Raw genomic sequence first — 25,561 nt, 5'->3', positions numbered from 1 at the left:
TAATTAAACTTTATCACAGGTATGTATTATAGGAAAAAAACATGGTATATATAGGGTTTGGTACTATCCGTGGTTTCAGGCATCCACCGGATGTTCTTGGAACATATTCCCCACGGATTAGGGGAAACTACTATATATACATATCTAATGTTTTCAAAGTTAAATAGTAAGACTCCTCCATTATTTATTTTTTTGCTGAGGAAGACTTGCCCTGAGCTAACATCTGTTGCCAGTCTTCCTCTATTTTTTTTTTTTTTTTTTGTGAGGAGGATCAGCCCTGAGCTAACATCTGCCAATCCTCCTCTTTTTGCTGAGGAAGACTGGCCCTGGGCTCACATCCATGCCCATCTTCCTCCACTTTATATGGGACGCCACCACAGCATGGCTTGACACGCGGTGCGTCGGTGCACGCCCAGGATCCGAACCAGCGAACCCTGGGCCACCGCAGTGTAGCGCGCGCACCTAACCACTTGTGCCACCGGGCCAGCCCCAGTCTTTCTCTATTTTGTATGTGGGTTGCCACCACAGCATGGCCACTGACGAGTGGTATAGGTCCGCGCCCAGGAACCAAACCTGGGCCACTGAAGCAGAGCACCCCAAACTTAACCACTAGGGCACTGGGGCTGGCCCGAATCTTCCTATTAACTGCTTTTTATAAAAGATTATTTTTAATGGTTGCATCGTAGTCCATCCTATGGATACACCTACCATGTTGTAGCATTTGAGTTGTTTTACTCTAAAATTATTTTTGTTTCTTTTCTTTTGTTTTCCTGTCTTACTCCCATTCCTTTCCTTCCTCAATAGGCATACCTTCTAATATGCTGTGTCTTTTTGTGGGTGTTTTTGAAGACTGAGTATTATTTCATGTGCACATTTCTAATTTATAGAATGATGTTCTATACATAAAAAATGCTTTTTTTCCCTTTCCCCACTACATGTTTTTAGAAGGTCCATTTATGTTGTTATAGCACATGTATTGTGTTGCTTCTAACTGTTGCTTAATGCTCCATGATGTGAATCCACATTTTACCTATCCACACTCCCAATGTCAAACATCTAGGTTGCCTCCAGGTCCCACCACCAAAAATCACACTGCAACGAACACTCTTGCACGTCCCCTGATGGAGCTGTGTAAAGGTTCTCTGAAATATATTCCAAGGGACAGAATGTTGATTCATAAGTTATGAGACTTAATTTGCTCAAGTATCAACTGGTTCTTAAAGAGAATAAATCCATTGAGGTCAGGAAAAAAGGACAGTATGAGAATAATGGTTGTCACTGTTTCTTCCACAAGACCTGGCTCCATCAGGGCCTACTAATTTATCCCCAAACAGACCACGCATCTACTTTCAATCTACATACCCTGTCTCCTTCACCAACTCCCTCCTCCTGCCCCAAACTATAAGCTTTCTCCAGGATCAGCCCTTGGCTTGCTGCTGTTCTTTCAAAGCATTCTGCCAAGAAATTTCTCCACTCCTTGCATCAACCAGCACCACTACGCAAATGATTTGATGCTTTTCAGACCTGCATCTCAAGCACTGACTGTTCTGATCCCACTCGTGTATGGTGGATCACTCTTTGATCCCACTTGTTTATGGTGGTGGGGGTAGTGGGAGAGTATTTACTCGTGAGAAACACCCAATGATTTGGCTAAAATTGAACTTATTCTTTTGTACAAACTGCTCCCCCTCCTCATTTCCCTGATCTGCCAATGATAATTTAACTTGCTCAGGGACTCAGGCTCAACATTTCAGTTATTTTTGGAGTCTCAATCCTTTGTATCTCAAATCCACTAAGTTAGAAGTCTGCAAACTATGGCCTGTGGACCAAATAAATCCAGCCTGCTGCCTGCTTTGTATGGCCCAAGAGCTAAGAATGGCTTTTTACATTTTTAAATGGTTGAAAAAAGTCAAAATAAGAAGTTTGTGACACTTCATAACAATTATATGAAGTTCAAATTTTAGTGTCAATAAATAAAGTTTTATTGCAACACATTCATGCTTGTTTGTACCTATGGCTGCTTTCACACTACGACAGACTTGACTATTTGCAACAGAGACCGGGTGTCCCACAAAGCCTGAAAGAGTTACTATCTAGCCCTTTAATAGAAAAGGTTTCCTGACCCCTACAATCAATCAGTAAATCCTGTAAATTCTTTGGTGTTCTGTTTCCTTTATCTTATCCTTTTCATTTTCTGCAACCAGCATCACAGCCCAGTCTTTACTACCTCATGACTATATAATAGTTCTATAATCTCATGAATGTTCTGTTTCCATTTCCCTTGGTCATATCAAAACACTTCAGGAACCTTCAATGGCTGCCCACTAACTACAGGGTAAAGTCCAAACTCTCTTATCCGGTACCAAAACCCACCTACTGACCTCTAGCCCTTCCTTCTCTCCAGCCTACCTCCCACCATAACACAAGTATTTTTTACAGCCCATCTGCGCTATTTGCTGTTTCCAAACAGCCTAAGCTCTGCTGCCTCTATCTCTTTGCCCAACCTAATCCCTTTGGTTCAAACAGCCTTCTGTTTCTATCCAACAATCTCTATTGCCTTTATTAAAACTTAATTCCAATGCCATATTCTCCATGCAGCCATCTGTTAGCTCTCTCCCTGCTCCCCAAATTCCCTCGGGAGAACTTTCTATGGATTCAGTAGTCTTCCTCCCAATACGCAGAATGGCATTCATTTGGTCACACACGTGCCTCTACTTTAAATTGAAAGCTCCTTGACAACAGGCACCATGCCTTATTTTCTTTGTGTCCCTATGCCACTCATTGCTTGGCACCTAATGATTGAAGGTTCATTAGTGTACATTTCCTATTCTCCCAATTATACTCAGCTTAAGAGCCATGTGTCTTATCTTCATGGTATCCCATTTTGATGGTTTGCACACAAGGTGGCCTTGATACAGATTTGCTGAACTCCTGAGTGAGATTCCTTTCAGTCCTGGGCTTGTTGATCAGCCCTGGTGATTCTGAAAATGGAGCTCTACCTTTGCCTCCCCTTTGTGCATCCACTCCACCCCCTATGCACACAGGTACTCTCGGACCCACAAAAAAGTACCACCAGCCCACTGACAGCCCTCCCTCGAGATCCAATTCAGTCCCACCTCTGTATCTTTCCTAACACTCCAGCCTACAGTGTTCCCCCAACACAGCCACTGCACTAGTCTGTGTCATTCGTTAGGCACAGTCATCTTCAGCCCTTGAACAGCTGGTTAATTTTCAAGTCTGTATGTTTCGATCTCTAATATGTAAGACACTTGGGAGGAAAGCCTTTCACAGCATACAAAAGTAAAGTACACAGGAGAACAGCTAAGTGAACAGACTCCCTCCTTTGCAGTCCCTTCTGCACTTTAGAGGCTGTCACTTCAATGCTGTATTCCTCCCCATCCTGCTCACCTTGAACCTTCGGGCTAGAAACTTATTCTTGATCTCTAAGAAATTGCCACGGTTCATTTCACCCTTGAAAGGCTCATTGAGGATGGCATAGCGTGGGTCATTCTGGATGTCCTGCCACCGGGCATAGCCATGGCTATTGGAAAAGTGCTCAGGAAAAACAAAACAAGGAAAGTAAGAACCTCAAACTGTGGGACCTTCAGAAACCTGCTCCAAGAACCTCAGCCCAGACTTAGGCAAAGGATACTTTATGATGCCAGCCAGCAGCCAGTAGTCGTGCCGTCGATGCCAGATCTCATAAGTCTTCTTGGTGACCGTGGCTGCCCGCTCCTCATTCTGCCAAAGGGAGTGCAACTCTGAGGAGGAATTTGGGGAAGATTGGGGAGAAAAAGACAAACATCTGTTGAGAATTCAAAAAGCTATTTACTCCTGTTCCCCAGATACCATCTTAGTAGTATGCCTCTGGCTTTCTAATACGGAACCAAGAGGATTATGCAATCAGCCTGGCATTCCCTCATCTAGTAGAGGTAAAGTCTCTATACCCAGGCTTCTGACAAAAACCCTAATTTCACCTCAGATCCTTCTAACCCCAGTGGGCCCTCATTTTCTTACCAGTAAAACCACCATCTGCAATGTTGAACATGAAACGCTGTTTAATATTTTTCTTCTGCTTCTCATCATTCAGGTCCTTGGGAGTCTCTCCATTCTGAAGCATCACCTCTTTTTTCTCTTCTTCTTCTTTCTTCTCTTCTGCAGGACATGCAGAAGAAAAATGTCAGCTCTAGACAGAAGCCCAGCACCTTGGCCTGTACCCATAGCACTGTATGCTACAACATATCCATCCACCTCCACCCTTTCTCCACACAGGTGTTTCTCAAACCCAGAAAAAGGTGCCCCTGGCCCATGGACAACTAAATGTGAGGACAGAGGAGTCTTTTAACTTGGGATAAAATGACTATACGGGTGTGGATGGGGAGGCTGGGGCTTGGAGGGGTGGTCGGGTGTCCTGAAGATAAAGTCCTTGCTTCTAGTTTTAAAGTCCTTGTAAGCCACAATCAGCTTCTCCAAACACTCACCTTTGTCCTCTACCACAATGGGGGTCAGATCTATTGCTGATTTCTCCTCCACCTTTTCCACGTCAGCAACACCTGGGGGAACAAATGGCACTGAGAGTGTATCTAAAGAATGGTCTCCTCTGTTCCACACTATATCCAACTGGAACAGTCCTAAACCTCAATCTCTATGATTAAAGTCATAAAAGATATCTTAAGGGAGGGAAAAACTCCACAATTGAAAGCCAAGGGTGCAGGATTCTTCAGCGTGTCACATCTCTACAGCTTGGCTGAAGTCCAAGAGTGACTGCGGTTCACACAGGAATCTGTAGTGCTTGAAAATGTGGATACCTTTGGGCTCTGTCTCCATAGGTTCTTCTGTTCTCTCCTTCACCTCAGCCTTTTCCACTTTCTCTTCTCCCTCAGGAGGTTCAATAAGGACCTTTTCATCCTCTGAGGCAGGGGCAGGGGGCTGTGTACACTTTCAAGAAAAAAAAACAAAAGTTAAAGCAGATAGGCCAGCACCCAAAAGGGAGAGTGGGCTTATTCATCTGCCTTTGGTACGGCATCCAGTCGCCCCCATCTCTTACCTCAACGGTGGCCTCAGAGGCAACAGATTTAACCTCCTTTTCTCCTTCTGCACTCTCTTCTTCTTTGAGGCTATTTTCCTCTATTTTTATCCCATCCTCTGCAACCCACAGAAGAGAATTAATTAGGAAGAAAGTCCTAGATCAGAGAAAAGGTCATGCCTTCTCAGTTTATCTCATTTTAAATTGTCCTCTCGTGCCTTTAAGAGCCAGCCCTATTCTTAGGACAGCCCTCCTAAACTGAGAGGGAAATTGCTGTGTGTCCTGCCAGACTCCACTGTTAGAACTGCGCACAGGGGAGCAGAAAAAGCATAGGCCAGGACAAGAAGAAAGGGACAGAAAATGACAGTACAGGCAGACTTACCAGCAGGTGGAGCAGGTGCAGGAGTATTGGGTTGTGTGTCCCCTGGAGTGGAGGGTGTAGGAGTCTTTGGGGAAGGTGAGCCGGGCTGGGACATTTTTTTGTTTTCCTCTACTTCAGCAAGTTCAGGCATGCTCCAGCGCCCATTAACATGTTCAAACTCCTGAACCTATAACAACAAGACAAGAAGTTCAAGACCCAATTCTAGCTCTGGGCTCCTTTCCTGTTGGCCCTTCAGTTTCCCCTAGAAACCTTGAACAATAGAGAGAGGCTCAAGGCTCACCTTCTTGCGAATCAAGGACATGACACCAATCCTAGTAAGAACATGCTGGCGAGACAGGCCTTCTCTGGGGACACCATCAGCAAAAGTCTCAGCCCCATCTGCTCCCGGCTCACATAAATGCCGCATAAAAAGAGAGACGTAAGCCCTACAGTAAAGAAGTAGAGAAATGAGTTAAACAGCAATCATGCCAGCTCCTAGATCAGATTCTTTCCAACCCCCAGTTAGGCATTATCCCAGACAACAACTATGGTTCCATCTTGAGGTAAAGCCCACCATCACACTGCAGGCTGGTCTCCAAACCCCATACCATGCTCCAGGCTATCTTCCAGAGAAGCTAGGGAACACAAAGAACCCTATTACTAACAGTTTCACCTGCCAAATTCAGCAGAGGAAACAGCGAATTTCCCTGCACAGCCCGGACTAGTACTTGAGACTGATCAGAGATTAGAAGCACTTGCTCTATGTCAGTCATTCCCGCTCTCAACTTACTTGAACTCTTTCTCTGATTTGCCTCGCAGATCTCTCACAAGCCACTGGGTGGTAAAAGCATCCTGAGGTGGCATCCCATATCGCATAATTGCATTAAGAAAGGCTTTTCGCTGACGAGCATTAAAACCAAGTACCTAGGAGGAGAAGGAACTCGGTGAGAGGGAGCAGGTCTTACTCCACCAAAGACCCAATACTGGCTCTCCCCGACCCCTCCTTAGAATTGTATGGCACTTACTTCAATATTCCCACCAACACGGGCCAACAGAGGAGGCAATGGCTTATCTTTATCATTCCGCAAGCCCTTACGACTGGGCCTGCGGGGAGCTGCAAGAAGAAAAAGATGTGTGAGTGACACTTGTAGGGTACTAGACAAAGCAGTATTATAACAACCAGCAGAAAGGCATAGCCCTCACCTTCTGAACGTTCATCAAAGTCTTCATCACCTTCCTCTGAGGCCACTGAATAATCGGACTGGTTGTCGGACTGGTCGTCCTGCCAATCTGGAGGGAGAGAGGGCAGATGAGCGGGGCCCACTGCTCTAGTGGAACGGCCCATGGGTGGGGGGCGGGGCCGGCCACACACACCTCGGTCCTCCTGGGAGCCATCATTGTAGTTGACTTGTTTACGGATTCTTTTTCCTTTGCCCAGATTTCGGGCCAGATCTTCTTGCTGCTGCTCATAATGGTGCCGCAGCAATTTCTCCCAGTAGTCAGGATCCACACTTTCTTCTTGTTTTATGATTTCCCGTTCTACCTCTTCTTCCTCCTGGGACAGAGGGAGGGCCAGGACTCAGGGGTGCTGAAGTCAGCACCACCAGCTACCCCTGGTCCTCACAGTTCCCATTCTGCTAGCTCCTTTTCATGACTGGACTCTGAAATATTTGGTGTGCCTGCTTGGACCTAAGAACTTAAAAGAAATTTAATTGACAAGACATGGCTCCTCATAATTATGTATAGATCAGCAGTCAACATAACTAAAGAAAAACATGGGATGGAGCTATTACCACAAGACAAAGAGGAAGAGACAGTATGCTTTCTTCTAACCCCTTTTACTGATACATATACAGTCAGGAGACATAAAATGTAGAAAAGAGAGGTTAGAGCCTTAGCAAAGCAGAATGGAGAAGCTTCTGAAATACTGCAAGAGTTTCACAAGAGATAACGCAGAAGGGCCATAAGCCCTTCTGATCTTCCCAAACTGCCTAAAAGTTTACCAGCTGTGTGCAAAAACGAAAAAATTATATGTGTGTGTGTGTGTGTATATATACGTATATTCTCCTATATCCCAATAATATTTATGATCCTCTGAAAGTCTTACATGTTTTTTTCAGACATTTCAGGCCACTGATTCCAAATCCCTTATATTAGTAGTAAATTACTGCTAACAGCATAGTGCTAGAAACAATCTAAATGTCCCTCATGATGGAACTAATTAAATAAATTATGGGGGGTGGGGGTGGGCAAAATGGGTGAAGGGTGGGGGTCAAAAGGTACAAACTTCCAATTAAATAATAAATAAGTCCTGGGAATGTGATGTACAACATGGTGACTATAGTTAATGATAACGTATTGCATATTTGAAAATTGCTGCGAGTAGAACTTAAAAGTTCTCATCACAAGAAAAAAGAATTTTGTAACTGTGTATGGTGATGCATATGTAGTTGTACTGATCATTTCGCAATATATACAAATATTGAATCATTATATTATACACCTGAAACCCAATATGTTGTACGTAAATTATGCCTCAATTTTTAAAAATAAAGTGATACTTCTAAACAAGGACATATTATGCAGAAAAAAAAAGGTGAGGGAGCTCTTTATATACTGATTTAGACTGTATCTTCAAGATTTATTAAGCAGACAAAAGCAAGGTAGAGAACATTACATATAAGAAACTACTTTTGTGTTTAAAAGGAAAAGCAAAAAGGTGTTTGTGTATATATATCTGTGTGTATGTATGGATGGATATATATATATAATCTGTAGGCATATAAAATACTTTTAGAGAGATCCAAGGGGGCCGGCCCCGTGGCCTAGTGGTTAAGTTCGGCATGTTCCACTTTGATGGCCTGGGTTCAGTTCCGAGGTGTGGACCTACACCACTTGTTGGCGGCCACGCTGTGGTGGCGACCCACATACAAAATAGATGAAGACTGGCACGAATGTTAGCTCACGGCGAATCTTCCTCAAGCAAAAAGAGGAAGATTGGCAATGGATGTTAGCTTAGGACAAATCTTCCTCAGCAAAAAAAAAAAAGAAAAAAAAAAAAGCAAGATACAAGAAACTGAAAATATCAGTTATCCCCAGGGAGGGAACTAGGTAGCCAGACAGGGGTGGAAAAGAGATACCTTTCCATCTTTTGAATTTTAAATCATGTAAATTACTATTCATTCAAAAAATAAAATTTATAAATATTATAAACAGCAACTGCAGCCACTAATAAGAGGGTCACTTGAATACCTGTGTAGTAATGAGCAGAGGTTATCAACAGGAGGGAGAGTACCACCCCTCCCTTCCCAACCACTTAGCATACGCTGCCCCAGTCAGTCACTTCTATATGCAGTCACTGCCCTGACAGAACATGGAGCACTATACACGATGGCAGTTTTGATTGAATGCTACTGGTCTAAAGACCTGTCAGACTTTTCAACCACAGTGACACATAACTGAGGTTAGTAGCAGCACCCTCAAAAAAGAAGATAAGAGGTATGTATCAGAAAAACACAGCAAGAGGGATGGTTCTGAGTTGGAAGGATGAGAAAAGATGGCAAAGACCACCAGAAACTTATGCTAATTCAAAGAACCCCAAGCTGAATGGTTTAAATGGGACTAGAAGAGAACGCAATTTGTTTTTTTCATTTTATACCCTATCATTTGGGGGAAAAAAATTATTAGCAAAGCCACACATTTACCACTATTTTAGTATTCGTTTTTTACTAAAAGACCAAGAAAAAGAAGGGAAAAGAAAACGGGAAGAAACAATTCTAACGCTTAAAAAGCACAGGAGATGGGCTCTCTAGGTATGTATGTTACCTCCTGCTTTTTCTCCAAAGAGACTCGAGATAGCAATCAAAAGTTCATTTGTAGGGTTAATGAAATGAGATTCCAATAAAGAGCTAATATAACTGTTTTGAGTGAGAAATTTGGCTGTGAGTTTCCTGACAGGCACAGCAAAGAAGAGAATGTGATTGGTCACGTTACAGTCTTTATTCTCAAGGGAAGAGGTATATCAATTCATCAATGTACTTACTAATTTGCCTACAAATGTGTTCCTCCTGTCTCAAACACCATCTTGGTCTCAGTTCCAATTTTCAGACTAATCACCAAGCACAACATTGCGTTGGACTCATACTTACCCCCATTTCTTCTTCCCGCACCACATACTGGGCCACTTTGAATGAGCTCAAATATTCATTCATGCCCTGCAATTCTGTATCTTCAGTCTCATCCTGGTTACGGTCCAGCAGTCTTTCAATGGCCTTATCATCATAGTGGATAACACTGCTATCTTCTCCCTCTTTGTTGTCTCCTCCTACAAAGAATCAGGGATCCACAGCCCCAAAGTCAGCTTCAGCAGCTGCAGTGGAAAAAGGAAGTCCCAGAGGACCCTAGGTCCAAGTCTCAGGATTCAAAAATACCCTTTAGAGAGGCCAAGCCCCACACCGAAACAACTTTCTTTTTTTTGTGTGAGGAAGATCAGCCCTGAGCTAACATCCATGCCAATCCTCCTCTTTTTGCCGAGGAAGATTGGCCCTGGGCTAACATCTCTGCCCATCTTCCTCCACTTTATATGGGACACTGCCACAGCATGGCTTGACAAGCAGTGCATCAGTGCGCGCCCAGGATCCGAACCCCGGGCCGCCAGCAGCGGAGCACGTGCACTTAACCACTACGCCACCAGGCCAGCCCCCAAAACATGTTTCTGACTAGCTTACCTCCATCTGTGGCTTCATCCTTGAATAGCTCCTCAGTGCCAAACTTGAGGATGTCATCAAGCTCCTGTTTGGACATGGATCCAGTCTTGGAGCCCAGCCCAGGCCGAACCACTAGATGCGTCAGCATCATCTTCTTCTTTGCCACCTGCGTGATGCGCTCCTCCACTGACGCACGGGTCACAAACCGATAGATCATCACCTTCTTATTTTGCCCAATACGGTGAGCTCTGCTAAAGGCCTGGAGTTGGGCACAAAACGAAGCCAGAAATTGAAGTAACCATATTTTCCTGCTTTCACTCTTGCCTTGACTTCCACATAATAAGACAAATCCAGCGCAAGGCAGGACGTGCAACTTGCCTTCATACAAAACTTCCTTTTGCACCCCTGGCCCAGACACCACCCTCTATCACGTTACCCAAAACAGGACCGTAGCTAACCCAAACTCTCTGGCTTACAATAAGGTAAAAGACTTAAAAAGAATCCATTGTTTCCCCATGAAACAACTAATTTCAGATGGTGGAGTTCTCACAGAGAACACTGTGCACTTCCAGTAAGTTACTGTACACCAAGGCTGCTACCTCTGCTCACCTGGATGTCATTATGGGGGTTCCAGTCAGAGTCATAGATAATAACTGTGTCAGCAGTGGCCAGATTGATTCCAAGGCCCCCAGCTCGAGTGGAAAGCAAGAAGCAGAACTGTTGAGCACCTGGTGCTAAAAAAGGAACCAAAAATACCATTAGAAGCATCTCCTAAATTCCAATTAATCAATGTAAAAGGGATGTCAGAAATATAAAACCTCATTAGGCAAACACCACAGTAATAATTGTTGTAAGTAAGGTCCACTGATGGATACGGAAATCAGCGTGAAAATTGAAGGAGAAACAGGATATTACCATAGCCTCAAATATCTCCCTCAAGATATTATCAACCACAATGGGAAAAAGAGTAACTTTACAGTGGAAAAACTCAGCAGATACCACCTGAACCAAGTGATCAAGGTTTTAACATCACCAGTAATGGGACAATATCAACATCATGTCCCCCTCCGGTATGATGCACTGAAAAGGACACAGGATCGCTTCTATGGTATTCTTGTCCAAAATGCCTACCCTCAAATCTAATCATGAGAAAACATCAGACAAACTCAAAGACATTCGACAAAATAACTGACCAGTGATCGTCAAAAGTTTCAATGTCATGAAAGAAAAGGAAAGAATGAAGAACTGTCACAGATAGGAAGAGACAAAACTAAATGCAATGTGAATCTAGGATTGGATCCTGAAACAGAAAAAGGACATTAGGAAGAAAACTGGTAACATTCAATTAAGGTCTGTAGTTTAATCAGCAGTAGGACACCAGTGTTAATTTCCTGGTTTTGACAGTTGTACTATGGTTATATAAGTTGTTATTATTCAAGAGAAGCTGGGTGAATGGTATATATGAACTTTCTGTATTATTTTTTGCAACTTTTAAGTCCAAAATTATTTTAAAATAAAAAGTGAAAAAAAAAAAGTAGTAGTGGCTACTGAGACAAGTCTGCCACTAACTTGCAATTTGAGCTTGGATAACTCCAGTTCCCTCTCTGGGCCTCAAGATACAATGAGGAGGGTTAAATAAAATGCTCTTCTTTCTAGCAGAAAGAACAAAGACTCCAAAGGAAAAAAAATCTCCTAGGAATAGTTCAATACATTCTTCCAGTCAAGATATTCAAAAGCTTTACTCTTCCACATCAATTGACAAAGACCCAGAAGAACCATATAGAAAAGCAAGTGCATGAGAAGAACAAGTGATGGGGCCGGCCCCGTGGCGTAGCGGTTAAGTGCGCGCACTCCGCTACCGGTGGCCCGGGTTTGGATCCCGGGCGCGCACCGACGCACCGCTTCTCTGGCCATGCTGAGGCCGCGTCCCACATACAGCAACTGGAAGGATGTGCAGCTATGACATACAACTATCTCCTGGGTCTTTGGGGGGTAAAAAAAAGGAGGAGGATTGGCAATAGATGTTAGCTCAGAGCCGGTCTTCCTCAGCAAAAAGAGGAGGATTAGCATGGATGTTAGCTCAGGGCTGATCTTCCTCACAAAAAAAAAAAAGAAGAAGAACAAGTGATCGGTCCAGAGACAAGAGTGAATGAGGATGCCTGGATTGAAGCCACTCCTTCCCTCTTACCATTGAAGCGGTCAATGGCCTCTTGACGCATGTTCCCAGTGATTCCACCGTCAATACGTTCATATTTGTAACCTTCATGTTCCAAGAAATCCTCTAACAGGTCCAGCATCTTGGTCATCTGGAAAAGGAGCACAGTTTAATTATGAGTCAGATAATAATCCCTTTCCTCACATTACTGAGGGTTGTCTACTGCTGATCCCTAAAGCTCCCGGCCCAGCCCACATAATACCTGGGAGAAGATGAGTACACGATGCCCACCCTCCTTAAGGTTCTTGAGCATCTTCTGTAGCAGCAATAATTTCCCAGATGCTCTGATTAGGGCACTGCCATCATACATGCCGTTAGGCATCTTAGGGGCTTCCTAAGGAAAGAAGTAAATAAGAAAAAAATATTGAAAGAAAGCCCAAATGGAGCAGTTCCAACCCAGGGAGGAACAAGAGGTGGCACAACATACCATTGCAGCCACAGGGAAGAGATACGGGTGGTTGCAGCACTTCTTAAGGTCCATCACCACATTTAGCAGAGAGACCTGGTTGCCACCACCTCTAGCATTGAGTGCTTCAAAATTTCGAGTAAGGATGTACTTGTAGTATTTCCTACATGGCAAGATAGAAAGATAAGTCAGACTCAAGAGCTTTTATGTGACTTATAATGCAGTCCCAAGGTCTGAGATCTTCCTTCCAACATATCTCACTTTGAGACTAAGGAAACCTAACAAGAAGCACCAGTACCAGCACCACCACCATCATAATTTTAAATAAGGTAAGGTATGTAACTAAATAAGACTAAGGGCCCTAGCTACCCAGCATCAGGTGTTTCTTTAGGCGTTGCTTGCTTCCATCACCAGATGCCTTGAATCAGAGTGTGCGGAGGAATAAGAAACACTGCAGACTGGCAGACGTTTAACTACATTTGCAAAATGAAGTCAATGCTTCTACCCCTTCCGACTCACTTCTGCATAGGGCTCAGCTCCACACGCACAATCAGCTCTGTCTTGGATGGCATATTCTTGAACACGTCAGCTTTGAGCCGCCGCAACATGTGAGGCCCTAGCATATCATGCAGTTTTTTAATCTGGTCCTCTTTGGCAATGTCAGCAAACTCTTCCAAGAAGCCTTCCAAATTGCTTCAGAAAGAGAAAGGAAAAAGTTGGTGGAGAAAGAAAGAAAGAAAAGTGATATAGGAAATGGGCAACAGGAAGAATGAGAAGCAGAATTATGAGCCAATTATGGATAAACACACACTTACTGGAACCTCTCAGGAGTGAGAAAGTTGAGCAGATGAAACAACTCTTCTAAATTGTTTTGTAATGGAGTCCCAGTCAGCAACAGCTTGTGCTGGAGTGAGTAACCATTTAAGACCCGGAAGAACTGGTGAAGAAGATGCAGAAGTGAAATTCAATGAAAAGATGGCTCCAGTAGATCTCTGCAAAACTCCGAGCTGTTTCACTGCCCAACAGTTTAGTCCCCCACCCTTACCTCCATCTCTCTTTTGAGGGCTGGCCACCAAGGGGTACCACAAGGGAGGAAGAGAAGCAGAGACCATTTTTCCCTTTCCTCTCCTCCTAGATCTCCCCTTAATGAGTAGGTGGTCCTAGAAAACTAAAACTGGAGACCATAACCTCCCTCCCTACCCCCTCACCTTAGACTGATTGTTCTTAAGCCGATGGGCTTCATCCACGATGAGACAGGCCCAATCAATAGAACCCAAGATAGCCATGTCAATGGTGATCAACTCATAGGATGTCAGCAGCACGTGGAATTTCACAGATGCCTCTTTCTGCACAAGAAGGCAACCTGGTCACTAATGTTCAACTCCTCCAGCATAAACAAACTCAAGGGACTTGCAGTTTTTCCCTACTCCCAGCTGTTATCCTTTTGCCTCACCCCAGGGACCAGGTCAGAAGGAGGCAAAGTAAGCCCATAGCAACAACTTCCTCTCTAGGGTGGCCTCCCTCTAACTGAGATACCTTCATGCGAGAGGCCTTCTTGCCACCACGAATGGCGTTGTCTTCAAAGGAGAACTCATTCTCTCGGATGATGGCACGGCTATCTTTGTCACCCACATAGGTCACCACATACATATCTGGAGCCCACATTTCAAACTCCCGCTCCCAGTTGATGATGGTAGAAAGAGGGGCACTCACTAGGAAGGGGCCTTTGGAATGACCCTTTGAAGAAAAAGAGAAGAAGCAGGCTAAGGACTGAGGGCCCCATCACACCACAACCCCAGCGCCCATCTCTATCCTCTGCCCCAAGAGCTCGCCAAGGACTGACACACGCACTGCTGCTTCTGCTCTCACCTTTCTCTACACATGAATACGTCCTGTCTACTCCTTTCCACAAAGCCATGCCTGCCTTTACAGAGAGCCTAAAACCTTACCCCTTCCATTAAGTCTTTTCATACTAATTCTACTCACAATTCTGCTTATCGCAACACATATCCGTTCCCCCAGGACTGAGGCTCTAATTCTACCCATGGCTCCATTCCCTCAAATCTTTCTCTGTGCACGTGTGTCTCTTACTGTCATTCAACCGTATTCTTCAAGATCAGTGACCAATTTTTTCTTCCTTGTTCTCTCTCCTCAGAGTGCAAGAGAAGACCATAAACACAAAATATCCACACAAAAAACTAACAGCCCCAGCTTTCCTACCTCCTTGTAGAGGGAATAGAGGAAGACTGCTGTCTGGACAGTCTTCCCGAGGCCCATCTCATCAGCCAAGATGGTGTCAGTGCCCTGAGCCCAGGAGAAGCGCAACCAATTCAAGCCCTCCATTTGATACGGGTGCAGGGTTCCACCCGTGGCATCCAGGTACTCTGGCTGTCGCTCATACTTCACTGTTGGCTGAAGGATAAAATAAACAAGTCAAGAGCTGGCAAAGAATTCCCTTCCTTCCATGAGACAACAGCTGCCTCCTCCTCACACATTCTCACTAGATCCTCCTTCAGAGAGCTACAAAAAACTGTGGGGAAAAAAATCCTCAATGTTTATGGTAACTTTGTGTTTGATTTAGGATCCTCCAGGAAGCAAGGCAATTAACCTATCAGACAGACAGAGATCTTGGTCCTACAGATCTCTGAGGAAAGACACATCATAGCCTCCCTAGCAATACAGTATATTCTGCTAGTCAGGATCTACCAGGTAAATAACTGTATATCCCCCCCAAATTCATCTTTTTAACCTTAACCATACTGACATTATATTACACAAATAAAACCCAGAGGAACTGAGCCATGAATTAAGAGTCAGGAGACCCAGGTTCCAATATAAGTTTCATAAAAGCTTGGTAGTATGACCCCGCCCTAAATGAATCACATAAAATACCACCTTCTATGTTTTTATTTTTCTAATGATGAAAAGAAAGTAATCCTAGTATCTTCTCTGGTGTACAGAGATGTGGAGAAGTGGGGAAGCAGATGTGGGGAAGCAGATCTCGTGAAGCAATCTCACCTATAAAGTTATTACTTGCAGATCATTACTTAGAGCACCATCGTTGGACTGGAGCACACAAAATACACAGTCCTACCCAACAAATTGTGCCCTCCCTCTTCTGCCCCAACTCACATCAACTGTTGGAGTTTCAGGAGGCCTCTCCAACTTCCTTAGCTTCACCTTCTTGAGCTTCTTGCCTGGTCGTCCTTCCTCACCCCTCATTAACTCCCTAAAGAAGACAGACATCACACAGCTGCCTAGGGTCCTTCTCAATAAGAAGCAACTCCACTCCTCACCAAAGTCACTCACCTGTGATTCCAATAGCTCTGCTTGAACAGGTCATAGTCCTGTATCTCCACATCCTCACTCTCCCAGGATGCCTGATCATAGGGCAAATCTCGCCACTTGATCAAGTAGTGGACATGGCCCTTCTTGTCCACGCTGCAAGGTCAAGGAAAAAAAACCCTCAAAGCCAGAAGGCCACCCTCCTCTCCTCCTAAGTCAGCCTTGCTCTCAAAAACTGCTAATAATGTATGTCCCAAACCAGACCTCTAGGAAGGACAGACACCACGTGTATTCAGAGCCTCTACTATACCAGGCTTTGGACCAAAAATTAACTCTAATCTGTAGTCTCCTATGGCTCAAATACCAGGATTCAGTCAGTTAATAATGATATATCGAGTGTGCGTCTCTTCCAAGTATAAGTTACTGGTGATGTCCATTTTTTTCACTCCCTTTGGCAAGAGTCTCCCAATGGATATGCCGCCTACCTCCAGCATACCCAAGACAACCACCAGTCTGGCCCAGCTCCACTGGTACCTGTGGTTGAGAATTCGGTGGATCATCATCCACTCAGGTTTTATCCCATAGCGATAGAAACGTTCCTCCATCTCAGCAAATTTAGGGTCCTTGTTTTTTCGCTTTCGGCTCTTCTCTTCATCACCACCAAAGTCCCCAGAAGGTGGCTCATCCATATCATTCTTCCGCTGATAGTTTCGGAACATCACTTGACAGTGCAGCTCCAACTGCAAGCAGAAAGAGAAATGTCACCAAGGAGCTGCGTTCACCCCTTCCATCTGCAAGGCTGTTTTCTCACTACCCTCTTCACTGTAGCCCCCATATCTCTAGCCTATGCCAGGTTTACCTGGAGTTCAGACACCCAGGAGCAGTGCCAATAAGACATGCCTTGCCATTTCACAAAGAACTGCCGCTCTGGCCGCCCCTCCAAGGGCTTGGGGGAGGGAGTATTAGGATCAGCATCTGGAGGCCGAGGCACTGGTGTGGGAGATGGTGGCTGACCCCACTTCCAGATTAGGATCTTCTGAACTTTGCCCTTAAGAGCTGGACACTGAGAGAAAAAGAGATGATCCAACACTAAATCATTACCACGGGGAGAAGACAGTACAGCTCACAGCCTCATCCTTATCAACGGATTATTTCAAGTAAGATCTAATCCCAGGACCCTTCTAGAGAGAAGATAATAGAACTCCCTTTCCAGTTCTAGACTTCATGCAGGATTTGTGTGACGTTATCACTCCTATATACTTAACAGAACCAGTAGCTAGACTTCAACAATAACCCAGAACATGGACGCACAGAAAACCCACAGACCTAGAGCCCAGAATTCCTTTCTTACACAATCAAAAAGCAGTAAGTGGCCCTATTAAACCATTCTAAACTACCAATACCCCAAGGCTGGGTGTCAAGACAGGGACGGACGTTCCGTGCTAGAACATTGCTCCATCCCGCTTAAGAGAGCTGGCAAAGCAGCAACTCCTCTGTTCAAAGTTAGTCCTACATTTTCGCAGGACAATGATGTCCCAAGATCACAGGAGGAAGGAAAATACCTGTCTAGGGGCTTAAAGGTCTATAGTTCTCCAATGACCTCTCCTGACCTCAGCCTCATGATGCCTACATGCAAAAGGGGTAAACCCTTCTGCTAGCCTACACTTCCCACATCTCCCACCACAGCTGGGGTCAGCCACTCACTGTACAACGGGGACAGAGCCATTCGCCGTTGGGGATCTCTGGAAGCGGGGGGTTCAAGCAGTGGATATGGTAGGAGGATGGACAAGTGTCACAGCAGAGCAGCTCCCCACCATCCTTGCAGACCCGACAGAATTCCATATGGTGGTCATCCTCCTCTTCAGGGTCTCCCCCAACCTCTTCCAGGATCTCCTCACCCTCGGAATTGTCCTCTTTAGCCTCCCACTGGATGCCTTCCTTCTCCTGCAGTAAAGGACCACAGAGTCAGATAATTACCACCCCCCACCCACCCAAGTCTGAACCTATTATTCCTTTGAATGCTTCCCAAAGCCTACACCAGCAACACTACCATTTCTACTCCTGCCCAGGCCCAAAAGAGCTTTATCACCCTTTTCTTCCTCTCAAGGGTTCCAAAGGGCACAATGGCCTGGTACTCACACAGTGGGGGCAGCTCCACTTGCCCTCGGGAGCCTTCTCCATATCCGGATCCAGGCAGACCATGTGGTAAGCTCGGGGACAGGTATCACACAGGATGATCTCACCGCCTTGCTGGCACACCTCGCAATAGTCCTGGTGGTCTGTCTCATAACCATCCACAGCAGTCACCTCCTCCTCGCCTGGGCAAGGAAGAGGGAAAGCCCAGTTATTAGAAAAAAATCTCCCCCCACCCCCACCTCCAAAATAAACCCACCCCATCTCCTTAGGGAGATTCTTCCCCAATCATTCCACCCCATCCCATCATATACATACAGAAGAGAGACACACCTTTCTTTTTCTTTTTAGTGGTTCGGAGCTTCTTGCGACTGCGGCTACTACGGCTGGTGGAACCATCAGAAACAGAATAGCTATTGATACTGGCATCATCAAAGTCAGACTCCACATCCAAGTCGTCATCCTCACTCTGACAGGATGAAAAGGAATAAGGATACAGGTTCACGCCAAGGGGAAGGAAAGCGTGGTGGAGAAGGGATCACTCTGTTACTAGGGGTACTAGACTCCCAGCAAGGACTGTTATATATGGAGCCTAGTCACCTTGTTCTGTGGCCAACTCCCCACATTCTTATGCGCCTGTGAAGACTAGATCCTGACATAAGGTAACACCCTCTCTATCAGACATGGCCCCCTCACCAAAGGAATAGGCTGGGCTCTCACCGAGGATCTCTTACGCTTAGAACCAAAACCTCCCAGCTTTATTTTCAGGGGGGCTACTTTCTTAGGTTTAGGCTTCTTGGCATCAGGTACACGAGGGCTGCCCTTGGGCTTCCTCCGAGCATTGGGACCTAAAATCAGGAGACGGCAAGTAAGATCATACAATCCAAATACACATCGCAATGCAGAAGATGGGGAAAATAATAAAATATTCTCCACCTAACCTGGTTTCCCCATGTTCAGCTTCCCAAATTTCCCTCCTAAAAACAAGATTCATTCCTCCCTCCTATCTTCTATCTTCAGGCTAACAGAACAGCATTCCTACGCTTTCTCTGTCTTCGACATCCCAAGCCTACACTAGTCCCCCCCAACACCGAATCCCATCTCACCTTTGCCCTCCTTGGTCTTGGCCTTGCGGATAGGCACCTCCACAGGGGGAGGAGGTGGTGCAACTTCAGTGGCTGTCACCATGCTCTCCACCACAGCCACGGCTGCCGCTGCCGCCGCTGCCACTGAAGCCCCAGAACTGCCTTTGAAGGGGTTGTTGGTGCTGAACTCCCGCCACTTCGCACCCAAAACCATCATCATCTTGGAGACAGCAATCTTGGGGTTTTTGGCAGCAATGAGGGGTCTGGTGGAAAAATGGACAACAACAGAAAAGAGAAAAAGTTTAAGAATAAAAGAGGGAAAGAACAGTGAGAAGAGATTATAGAAGTACTCTCCTCCCCCTACCCCCCAGACCTCCTGTTTACCGGACAAACTGGCTGAAGGCCTTGTAGTTGGTGAGGGTGCGATAATCCTCCTCTGAGAACACGTGGTCGATGTCTTCCATGCCCCAGTCTTCCAGGAGCTGAGCAGATGATTTAGGCTCCTGCAGAGAGAGCACGGTCAAACACCTGACGCCTAGTGCCCAAACTTGCTAAGAGAATTTGAGTTGAAACTAAGGCTTGTAAGACCAGGGTAAGAAGCTGAGAGAAAATCATTAGAAATAGGTAGAGAGAAAATGTTCTAAGGGGCAGCAGAGTGGGAAACAAAGGACAGAAGTTAACAGTACAGAGAAGAGGATAGAGGTCCAGGCACCTTTGAATCATCCTCATCGTCATCCTCCTCCTCCTCCTCCTTCCGCTTTGATTTGCTCTTCTTTTCTTTCTTAGGTCCAAGCTTCTTCTTCTTCTTCTTGCCAGGGGTATAGTCGCTGCCCTCACTGTCTGAGCGCAGAGCCACCTCTTCCTCCTCCTCCACAAACTCCGGCCCCTCCCCAGAGCTGTCCCCCAGCTGCCGGCATAAGAGCATACGCTGGAGCAGGGAAGGGGGGAGAGGGAGACAGACACACACATGCTACACACATGCTGACCTCAGGACAGCCCTGAGGCTCATCCCCAGGACCCGGCCCACCACTCCAGAGGAAGAAACAAACACCCCCAGCCCTTCACCCCTCCTCAGAGCTGCTCCCTTCTTCCTCTTGTCCCCCATAACATCAAGTCACCCACTCACCTCCTTTTTTTGGCGCTTGCTCTTAGGGATTTTAGGGTCCCGAGGTTTCTTAGGCTTCTTCTTCTTCTTAAGTTTTGGAGTCTCTGTTTCTGACAAATCCTCTTCTGGGTCCTCTTCGTTTTCTACATACATTTGGTAAAGAGAGGTAGGCAGGGAAAAGATCAATAGCAAAAGGTTAGAGCTTAATCCAGAGGCTTTAGACTTTATTCCCCTACTTCTTGTCCCAGATTCCACTAAAGAGAACTCCTATACTCTCCACAGAAGGAAGCTGATACTCAGGACAAAAACAGACAAAGAGAGAGCTGTATATACCCGAAATAGGCCTGCCAGGCCAAACCAGGCCCACCTCAGGCAGCTGTCCAGACCCCTGCCTCCTCTCCCTCATTCTTAACAGGAGTCCTCTATATGTTCCCAGTGCAGCTGAATCAAGCTGCTCAGAGTTAACCAAGTAAGAGAAGCCGGTCTAGTCCTCCTATAACTGGTCACCAAGTACTCTATAAACCAGGGAACGAGAATGAAAGGTCCTACCCAGAAGACAAAACTATAGAATACACCCTCACCACATTCCCAGAACAATATCAGTTCAAGGGTCCCAAAAACCACACCCTTCACTAACCTCTTTGGGTCATCACTGCTCAAAACAACCAGAACCTCCAGGAGACTGGTTCAGTTGCCAGCCCAACATCACGTCCACTCCCAGACATAATTTCCTCTCCTCATCTCCAGCTCTACTGCTCCTCCCCAGCTTCTCCTGGGTCAGTAGCCTCTTTTCCCCAGGGGCCCAAATCAGCCCAGCTGTCACCATCTCCTCCACTCCACCCCCCCATCCTCCTCCCATCTGGCTCCACCTCCTCTCCTGGCTGGGAGCACACACAAAGCCTGGGGTAATACTGAGAGCTCCTGGGCAGGGATAGGTGGGAAGGGGCACAGAGGGGGAGAAGAAGGCCAGGAGGCAGCCTCCTTTGTAACAGACATTCACACCAGCACACCAGCTCCCTCCTCCCTCCTTTCTCTCCTTCTTCCCAAGCCACCCCCGCCCAAGGAGGGGGGGATCGGAGACGGGAGTGGAGAGAAAGAGGGAGTGCCTCACCCACTGAGGAGAGGGAAAATGGCTCCTGACCGCAGAAGCCAGCCCAGGGCACCCAGCTGCCAACATAGGACAGACAGGAAGTGGAAGGGGAGGTGGGTGGAGTTGAGAGAGGTAGCTGGGGAAAGACTACCCTCACAGAAGACTTCCCAAATTATTACCTGGCCCCAGGTCCAAATGCCACCTCTCCTAACACCTACTCTGGGATGACACAGTTCTCAAGAGGTCACTCTAATGTCCTAGACAAGGAAACCCAAGACAAACACAAGCAGTAATACTATGAAAGGGACTGGGTTACTCCCCGTATCACAATTATTTTTTAAATCATCAGACCTAAGATTTAACAAAGGCTCAGCAGAGATGTGGTCAGAGCATACAAACTTCTCCTCAAATTTCTGGTACCCAAAAGATTTACCTTGAGGAACGGGAGCCCACAAGAAGTCTCGGAAGCTCAGTTTCCTCATCACCCCCGTGCAGAGTCCAGGCCACAGATCCTAACCCACCTCTTATAGATTAGAGGGAGTCACCTATCCAACATTTGGGAGTCATGTGAATACCAAGGAGAAAGGAGCAGCATCGAGATAGTGGTGGACAACATGCTTCCTTCAATCCTACACATGCTCTTAGCTCCTGACCCCCAGAACTAGCCCTAAAATGCCTCCGGCTCCGCCCTTCCTGAGTGAGGCAGATACTAGGGAACAGGAGACATGAGGCTTGACAAAGCACCATCAGCTTCCCCCCCACTCAGCCTAGGATCAGGCAGGGCACAAGAAAGCCCCTCCCATTCCCTTGGGAATGAACACCAGCCTGGATCTCACCAGCAAGAATCATTTTCTTAAGGGCTTCTCCCCAGCAATCCCCATGTCGCTCCCCCCAGTCAGCTACATCTCTTGGTTCTTCCTCTTCATCACCTCCATAAAAGCTGGAAGTGGAGACAAAGACAAATCCATGGAGGCAAAGGGGACACCCTTCCATCCATATAACACCCCCAAACTTTTCAGGCAGATAATGTGCTCACCTGGCAAGTGGCAAACTGACTGAGGTATAGAGAAAGATTTGGGAAAGGGACAGGAATGGGGTGTGGCAGGTGGAAAAACTGGGTCACGCTACAGCTTGGGGCAGAGTTCACCCTGGGAGCCTGCACAGCTCCCAGTCAACACAGGGGCAGCCCCAGACCAAGGGCCAATGGGAAGCCAAGATGTGGACCCAAGATTGCCTGGACAGCACTACTACTTCTCATGCTCCCCAGAGAAAAGATAGGATCACACCACCACCACCACCCCACCCCCACCTCAGGCCACAGCACAGAAATTGGCCACCTTGCCCCACAAAGAGATGAGACTCAAGCCTAAATTTCTTATCGAAAGAGTTGAAGACTGAGTAACAAGACTGACCCCTTTCCTAAGTAGCCTTAGATTGAAGTAAAGTCTTCTGACTCAGAAAACGCCAAATGTGGAAACATCTCTCCTAGATCAACTCAACTTGCCGTTGGAGCTAAGGAGAGAGGAGCCAGAAGTGAAAGATGTTCGATGGGAAACAAAAGCAGGACCAGCAGGCTCCAGAATGAAAAAAAATATATAAGCAGAGAGGATGAAGAAATGGCATGTAGAAAAAATGAAGCTAGGAAAAAGTGTCAAGAAAACAAGTAGGTGACTTAGCCAGGGGCTCTGAGGAAGGACAGACAGACCAGAGAGAGACATCCACTTAGAAGCATGACATCAATCATCATTTGAGAACAGACAAGGGCTATTCCTATCAGGCAGGGTGTTATAACCATCTGGGTTTGGCCAGTCTAAGGAGCCACCCCAAAACACAGATAGCAAAACCCCCAACACACCTACACAACCACATCACACCACCAGGCCAAACCACAGGCTACCTGCACAGAGGCAGAAGCCTCTAGGAAAGAAAGCCAGGATTACATCCACTTGGTAGGGGAGGAGAGGTGCCAAGGGTGTCACCTGCCTTCTTTTGCCCCTCCTAGTCTATCCTTCAGGCTACTACATCCTACCCCTAGCCCCCAACATTTTCCCACTCAAAACATTCCAGCAATCTGCCTGGCTAAAAGCGCTCTAGATGCCAGCTGAGGAGCGCAATTCAAACTACACACAGTTGAAACGGCACAGAAAACCAGTAACTGATCAGAAGCTAAAAATAATCAGATAGAGAGTAACCAGCACTCCCTCTTTCCTTTCCACAGCAGCAACCACAGGATGCTACTAGCACCGATGCCTGGCTGGCCTCCTCAAACCCCACCACTACCAACCATCACACAGCCTCCAGGGGTCCCAGATACCTGCATTTCTCCAAGGACCCACACAAGGTAATGCGTGCCAGCCCAGAGAGCTCCCTCAACTGGGAACTGCATAGGATTCCTTAAGACAGTGCAGCAAGCTTGCATCTCGATCTGCGGAGCTCAGGAGGCACATGGCTTCCACCCCCCACCCCCTCAAGAGCTCCGCAAAGGCAACCATTCCCTTCGGATGCCCTCCACCTTAGAATGCACAGAGAGAGAGAAACTCAACCCTACCTCACCAGAGTACTAGGGAGGGCCCAAATACCTCCTTCCTGTCCTGGGCCCCTGGGGAAGATGTTACCTGGGTGGGGTGGGGGCAGGCTGTTGTTCAAAAGTGCATCCATATCCTCCTCCTCACTGCCCGCAGAGCAGGGGGACGGGGAGCCCAGGCCCGACGCCATCCCCTTCCGCTCCCGGCCAGGGAATTGGCCCAGCTGCTCCTGCCTGCGGCCTGGGGCCCTCTACACTGGCCCGAGTCACTGCGCGGGGGAGGGGGGAAGAAAGAGAGAACAGTCAGTGACGCGCACTGTCCCCCTCCCCCATACCCCCCGCTCTTTCCGCCCACCACCACCCCGGCCCCCCCCACTCCGAGTAGGGCACCCGGGCCACTCAGGCTGAACTTAGTTCCACACTCCTCGGGGGCAGCCCGGAAGCCGGCTCCCCAGCTGGAGCCCCCAGATGAGCAAGAGCGACACCCCAGAGGGCAGGCTGGTGCAGGCAGGGGGGAGGAGAGAAGCCAGGCTGGACTGAGCAGGGTGTGACGGGGGGAGGGGGTCCGAGTGCCCGCAGCGCGGGGGTAGCCGGGGGAGGCGGCAGGCGGCGAGGCGCTCGGGGACACAAGGTCACTTGGGGGTGGGGGGGCGCCTCCGTTCGCCTGGGGAGGGGCCAGTCCCCAGACAGGGCAGCTCTCCAAAGGCTGTCCTCTGGGACAACTCAGGTTCTCCTGAGAAGCCGGGGGGAGGAGGGGGCGTGGAGGCTCGGGCGCTCCGGGGGGCTGGAGGCAGGGACGCGGGGGCGAGAGGGCTCCCACCGGGCGGGGGGCCGGGCCACGTGTCCCGGGGGGCAAGTGAGCAAAGGGCGAGGGGGCGGGCGCCGGGCATTGTGGGAGCCGGAGCCGAGGTGGGAGTCGCGGGGAGCCAGACTCCGGGTTAGGGCGGGGGCGGGGGAAGGGGGCGCCCTGCAGGGAAGGGAAGGGTCGGCTCCTGCGGGCAGGGGGCGGTCCGTGGGTCGAGGGACGCCTGAGGAAGGGGTAGGTGGAGGTATGACCCTCGGGACTGGTCGGGCTGAGAGGGGCGTCTCTTTGGGAACCCCGCGCTCTCCTCACCCCGGAGCCGCCGCAGGTCGCGCTGGGTCCGGCCCGGTGTCACTCCCGCTCCGGCTCCGTCTCGCCGCGGCCGAAGGGGGGAAAATGGCTCCGGCTCCGGCGTCGCTTCTTAAAGGGCCCGAAACACCGGCCGGGAAATCCCACCGCACAGGCCCCGCCCCCCCACGGACAGCCCATAATAACCTCAACCAACTCCAACCCCCCCCTCCACTACCGCCACCCTCCTCCCTAGGTCTCCCGGGCAACCCCCGCCCCCTCGTCGCTCAGGCAACCATTGGCCACGCCCCCTTCGAGCGCGCGCGCGCGTGTCACCCGGGCAACCACCCACCTCCTGGCCATCCCATAATACACACGGACACCCCCCTACACACTCCATACACAAGTATGCCAAGGCTGTTGACATCTCATAATATTGTAGACCTTTTGCAACTAACTCTTCCCCCCCCAGACATCCCATAATAGCCATCCTTTGCCAACTTCTTCACTCTTGGCCCCAATGCTAACATCCCAT

At 47.6% G+C, this 25,561-nt stretch overlaps 1 protein-coding gene and 1 non-coding gene across 9 annotated transcripts in view; both read right to left on the bottom strand.

Moving 5' to 3' along the window:
* Nucleotides 1-25,198, bottom strand: part of CHD4 (chromodomain helicase DNA binding protein 4) — a 28,392-nt gene extending 3,194 nt beyond the window's left edge. For 2 of the 8 annotated variants that reach the window (XM_014793867.2, XM_004438724.3), the window contains exons 1-37: nucleotides 25,051-25,198; nucleotides 24,028-24,205; nucleotides 20,344-20,465; nucleotides 19,930-20,145; nucleotides 19,602-19,720; nucleotides 19,239-19,480; nucleotides 18,853-18,980; nucleotides 18,466-18,601; nucleotides 18,139-18,317; nucleotides 17,704-17,943; nucleotides 16,859-17,062; nucleotides 16,534-16,739; nucleotides 16,024-16,155; nucleotides 15,847-15,943; nucleotides 14,935-15,126; nucleotides 14,251-14,451; nucleotides 13,923-14,060; nucleotides 13,530-13,651; nucleotides 13,234-13,407; nucleotides 12,736-12,877; nucleotides 12,511-12,642; nucleotides 12,282-12,399; nucleotides 10,703-10,827; nucleotides 10,115-10,352; nucleotides 9,536-9,711; nucleotides 6,762-6,942; nucleotides 6,591-6,677; nucleotides 6,413-6,501; nucleotides 6,178-6,311; nucleotides 5,689-5,833; nucleotides 5,409-5,574; nucleotides 5,048-5,145; nucleotides 4,809-4,938; nucleotides 4,482-4,553; nucleotides 4,018-4,155; nucleotides 3,653-3,761; nucleotides 3,409-3,541 (exon numbers count right to left, since the gene is read on the bottom strand). In XM_014793867.2, the coding sequence (XP_014649353.1) occupies nucleotides 3,409-3,541; nucleotides 3,653-3,761; nucleotides 4,018-4,155; nucleotides 4,482-4,553; nucleotides 4,809-4,938; nucleotides 5,048-5,145; nucleotides 5,409-5,574; nucleotides 5,689-5,833; nucleotides 6,178-6,311; nucleotides 6,413-6,501; nucleotides 6,591-6,677; nucleotides 6,762-6,942; nucleotides 9,536-9,711; nucleotides 10,115-10,352; nucleotides 10,703-10,827; nucleotides 12,282-12,399; nucleotides 12,511-12,642; nucleotides 12,736-12,877; nucleotides 13,234-13,407; nucleotides 13,530-13,651; nucleotides 13,923-14,060; nucleotides 14,251-14,451; nucleotides 14,935-15,126; nucleotides 15,847-15,943; nucleotides 16,024-16,155; nucleotides 16,534-16,739; nucleotides 16,859-17,062; nucleotides 17,704-17,943; nucleotides 18,139-18,317; nucleotides 18,466-18,601; nucleotides 18,853-18,980; nucleotides 19,239-19,480; nucleotides 19,602-19,720; nucleotides 19,930-20,145; nucleotides 20,344-20,465; nucleotides 24,028-24,127 (5,361 nt within the window). In that variant the 5' untranslated portion in view covers nucleotides 24,128-24,205; nucleotides 25,051-25,198. Of the gene's footprint in view, nucleotides 1-3,408; nucleotides 3,542-3,652; nucleotides 3,762-4,017; nucleotides 4,156-4,481; nucleotides 4,554-4,808; nucleotides 4,939-5,047; nucleotides 5,146-5,408; nucleotides 5,575-5,688; nucleotides 5,834-6,177; nucleotides 6,312-6,412; nucleotides 6,502-6,590; nucleotides 6,943-9,535; nucleotides 9,712-10,114; nucleotides 10,353-10,702; nucleotides 10,828-12,281; nucleotides 12,400-12,510; nucleotides 12,643-12,735; nucleotides 12,878-13,233; nucleotides 13,408-13,529; nucleotides 13,652-13,922; nucleotides 14,061-14,250; nucleotides 14,452-14,934; nucleotides 15,127-15,846; nucleotides 15,944-16,023; nucleotides 16,156-16,533; nucleotides 16,740-16,858; nucleotides 17,063-17,703; nucleotides 17,944-18,138; nucleotides 18,318-18,465; nucleotides 18,602-18,852; nucleotides 18,981-19,238; nucleotides 19,481-19,601; nucleotides 19,721-19,929; nucleotides 20,146-20,343; nucleotides 20,466-24,027; nucleotides 24,206-25,050 lie in introns of all 8 variants that reach the window. The other 6 variants (XM_087442853.1, XM_014793868.2, XM_087442851.1 and 3 more) reach the window with 4 other exon arrangements.
* LOC147914832 (small Cajal body-specific RNA 11) lies at nucleotides 5,230-5,369 on the bottom strand. Its single transcript, XR_015555035.1, has one exon.
* Nucleotides 25,199-25,561: the final 363 nt, after the last annotated feature.

Source organism: Ceratotherium simum, chromosome 17 (assembly GCF_057802395.1).
Source record: "Ceratotherium simum simum isolate JZ-2026a chromosome 17, ASM5780239v1, whole genome shotgun sequence".
Taxonomy (NCBI): domain Eukaryota; kingdom Metazoa; phylum Chordata; class Mammalia; order Perissodactyla; family Rhinocerotidae; genus Ceratotherium; species Ceratotherium simum.
This window is presented reverse-complemented; position numbering and strand designations above follow the sequence as displayed.